The 4,071-nt window shown below is 46.8% G+C and overlaps 1 protein-coding gene across 29 annotated transcripts in view; it reads left to right on the forward strand.

The window, feature by feature from the left end:
* The window catches only part of KLC1 (kinesin light chain 1), a 64,241-nt gene that overhangs the window by 22,997 nt on the left and 37,173 nt on the right, over positions 1-4,071 (forward strand). For all 29 annotated transcript variants that reach the window (XM_017505337.1, XM_017505325.1, XM_017505333.2 and 26 more), the window contains 2 exons: positions 1,959-2,037; positions 2,555-2,780. In XM_017505337.1, coding sequence (XP_017360826.1) covers positions 1,959-2,037; positions 2,555-2,780 — 305 coding nt within the window. The remainder of the gene's footprint in view (positions 1-1,958; positions 2,038-2,554; positions 2,781-4,071) is intronic.

Genomic DNA, 4,071 nt, shown 5'->3' on the forward strand with positions numbered 1-4,071 from the left:
AAAAAAAAAAAAAAAAGAAAATTAAGGCCAGGTCAGGTGCTGCTGTGGCTCACGCCTATAATCCCAGCATTTTGGGAGGCCGAGGTGGGCAGATCACCTGAGGTCAGGAGTTCAAGGCCAACATGGCGAAGCCCCATCTCTACTAAAAAATACAAAAAAATTAGCTGGGCATGGTGGGACACACCTGTGGTCCCAGTTACTTGGGAAGTTGAGGCATGAAAATCATTTGAATCTGGGAGGCAGAGGGTGCAGTGAGCCAAGGTCATGCTACTGCATTCCAGCCTGGGTGACTAAGGGAGACCCTGTCTCAAAAAAAAATAAATAAATAAAATGAACAAACAAATAAATAAATGAAAGATGTGCGGCCGTAGAGTGCTATGGGAATGTAAGTACTTGCAGATGTCAGTGCCAGCAGTGATTGACCTGGGACATTGGAGACTGTTAAGAAGAAAGCTGGTTTTGTAGAATTGGAGAATTTTAAAATTTATTATTTTGAAAAAATGTTAAATTTGGAGAAAACATCCAATGACTTGATTCTCCTTGCCTTTTCAGGAGTACTTATGAGTGTCTGTTTCTTCTGAACCCTGTTCACATAGTGGCATAGCATGTGCCACGGATGCTTACTGCTGCTGGGCATCTTTCCTTAGGGTGAGGGGTTCTGTGGCAGTCCGGAGCCAGGGGCACTCAGGAAGTTGCACACAGACCCAGCATATCCTCTCCTCTGCAGCTCATACACCCCTCTTGTTAACTGCCCCCATGGCACCCTTCATGGCATTGTTTCACTCTGTCCCAGGGGCAGTTCAGGGTCACATCCTGCATGTGGCTGTCACATCTCTGGAGTAGCCTTTCACATGGAACGGGGCCTCCATCTGTGGTTGTCTTTCATGACATTGGTGTCTTTGAAGAATGCAGGCCAGTTACTTCGTCCATCATTCCTCAGTTGGTTTTGTCTAATGCTTGGATTATGCATCCCAGACAGGAATATTCTAAAAGCAATGTGTCTTTATCACATTTTCCCTTCTGGAGCCAAACAGTGTTCATCTGCCCGACGATGAAGCTAATTTCTTACTGTTCAGGCTGTTACCTGTCTTTTCCAATATGTAGTTTCTGATCTTATTTCTTTGACTAATCAGCAATAGTGGGGAAACATGGTCACAGGCCTTTAAAGCTGCAAGGTTTCTGCTCCCAGGGATCTTGCCCCGGAGCCAATTGTGGTGGTGAGGAATCTAACCCCTCCACTTCTCTGGGGCTCAGAGATGCCCAATTTTAATCTGTTTCTACATACTTGGTTCCCAAGTAAGATTTTTTTTTTTTTTTTTTGAGACGGAGTTTCGCTCTTGTTACCCAGGCTGGAGTGCAAGATCGCACTGATGGCAAGATCGCAATGGCGCGATCTTGGCTCACCACAACCTCCGCCTCCCGGGTTCAGGCAATTCTCCTGCCCCAGCCTCCTGAGTCGCTGGGATTACAGGCACACGCCACCATGCCCAGCTGATTTTTTGTATTTTTAGTAGAGACGGGGTTTCACCATGTTGACCAGGATGGTCTCGATCTCTTGACCTCGTGATCCACCCGCCTCGGCCTCCCAAAGTGCTGGGATTACAGGCTTGAGCCACCGCGCCCGGCTCCAAGTAAGATTTTATTTTGAGTCAGGGTTTCCCAGCTGTCTTAGACCTCCCTCAGAGTACAGGAGAAGGATCTGAGGCATAGAAATGCAGCTATGGCCCATTTCGTCAAACTGTGGTCTGCCTTTAGGTATTTGTATTCTAGTCTAGCAAGCTTTTCATTACTCCTGCTAAATGATGGATAAACCACATTGTGGGAGTTCCTACATTTGGTGTTAAAAATTGATATTTTTTTGTAAGATTCTTCATTAAAATGTATTTAATATTAAAGATTTTCAGGACAGGATGTATAGTACTTGTAAGATGAAGCGTTGTTCTGGGTCTGTTTTATAGGAGGACAAAGACACTGATTCTACCAAAGAGCCTCTGGATGACCTTTTCCCGAACGATGAAGATGACCCAGGGCAAGGAAGTGAGTGATGGGTGATGTGGGCATGTTACCGAGTCCAGGAGAGAGGTATTTTCCCCCTGGAACATGGTCATAGCAATCGCTCGGAGCCTTAGTGCATGTAGCCTGCCTGGAGGAAGCATCCCCACCGCAGGGTTGCCTTTTGTTTTCCAAAATAATTTGTGTTGTGTGTTGGAATACGGGAATATTTTAGAGCAAGACCCTAGGATACAGCAACATGCATGTGCAGTTCAGGCATAATCTGCAGGTTCTTACGGGGTAAAGAAATCAGAATTACTTGTTCTGCTTGATTCATGGCGCCAAGATAAGTCTTATGGCACTGAGTGGCCATGGTGCCATCCCTGACACCACAGTCACTACTGTTAACCTGCCTGCCCAGGCAGTACTAGGAAAAGATTTAAATAGCACTCGGGGCCGAGTGCTAACTTGAACCAAAGCTAGAAAAGGCAATTTTAAAGAAACTGACTCATCTGGTTAATTTTCCTTAAAAACTCATCTGAAATGAACTTTCTCGGTGCAGTCCAGCAGCAGCACAGCAGTGCAGCCGCGGCTGCCCAGCAGGGCGGCTATGAGATTCCTGCGCGGCTGCGTACGCTCCACAACCTGGTGATCCAGTATGCCTCGCAGGGGCGCTACGAGGTAGCCGTGCCCCTCTGCAAGCAGGCCCTGGAGGACCTGGAGAAGACTTCAGGACACGACCACCCGGACGTGGCCACCATGCTCAACATCCTGGCCTTGGTGTACAGGCTAGTCACTTTTATCTGCTGAATTTTACCTGGAGACAATGTTTTTAATCATCTTGCACCTTAAAATATATTTTTATGTATCTGTATAAACTACTTTTCAACCATATCCACTTTTCTTTAAATGGGTTAAATTAAAAATTTTTAGCAAGCTCTGTGGAAAGGTATCACCAAATCAGAACAGATGCTGCTGGTGAGCACTCAGTTCAGCCCGTTTAGGATAGCCCACGGTGTACTACTCACTCCGGCCAAACGAAGCTGTTTTGACCATTTCCGCAAGATCCTTTTAGGTGGCTTCTTTTGTCTAAATAGCCTTCCCACTTGGCCTTGCAGTGTCCTTCCTGCCTTCCGAGGCCTGCTGCACTGTATCTCCTTTTGGAATCCAGGATTCAACTTGCCCTTTGCCCCTTGTGTGCTCCCCTAACCCTTTCACCCCTGCTGAAGGCTGCCCAGGGCAGTGGTGGGCTCTGTGTTGTGTGGTAGAAGAGTTCCTTTGGCTCAGTGCCTAGGATGCAGTTGGGGGCTGGGGCTGGAGCCGGAGGCAGGGCGTCCTGCTGGGACAGGAATGAGGTTGTGGGGGTGTGGCGATGGGAACCTGAGCCAGGATGAGGACGTGTGGAGGAAGAGGAGAGTGCAGGGCCCAATGACACTAGAAGAGAAATGCATTAACATAATCATCCGTATGCATAAGTGAGTTCTTTAAAAAGAAGTTTTGAAAGTTGGTAAGAAGAAAAACACACGAAAAAGAGTGAGCCCGCTGTTTAAACAACACTATTTAAAATGAGGCCGTGCCCTTTGGCTCTGTAGTTTGCCAGCATCTCGGTCACCTCCATGACTATGCATCAGGGTTGTTTTGTGGACATTCTAGACATTTTTTGACTATTTTCCTGTTGGTGGATGTTGAGATTGTTTGCATATTTTCTTTTTTTTTTTTTTTTTGAGACAGAGTCTAGCTCTGTCACCCAGGCTGGAGTGCAGTGGCGTGATCTCGTCTCACTGTAATCTCTGCCTCCTGGGTTCAAGCAGTTCTCCTGCTTCAGCCTTGTAGGTAGCATTACAGGTATGTGCCACCATGCCCAAGTAACTTTTGCATTTTTAGTAGAGACAGGGTTTTGCCATGTTGGTTGGGGTGTCTGGAACTCCTGACCTCAAGTGATCCGACTGCCTCAGCCTCCCAGAGTGCTGGGATTACAGGCATGAGCCACGGCGACTAGCCAGTTGTTTGCATATTTTCAGTGTAGGAATTTCTTAGTCACAGGTATTTGCGTATAGCTCTTAATAGACTGAGACATTT

This window comes from Cebus imitator, unplaced genomic scaffold, assembly GCF_001604975.1.
Source record: "Cebus imitator isolate Cc_AM_T3 unplaced genomic scaffold, Cebus_imitator-1.0 Scaffold338, whole genome shotgun sequence".
Lineage (NCBI taxonomy): Eukaryota > Metazoa > Chordata > Mammalia > Primates > Cebidae > Cebus > Cebus imitator.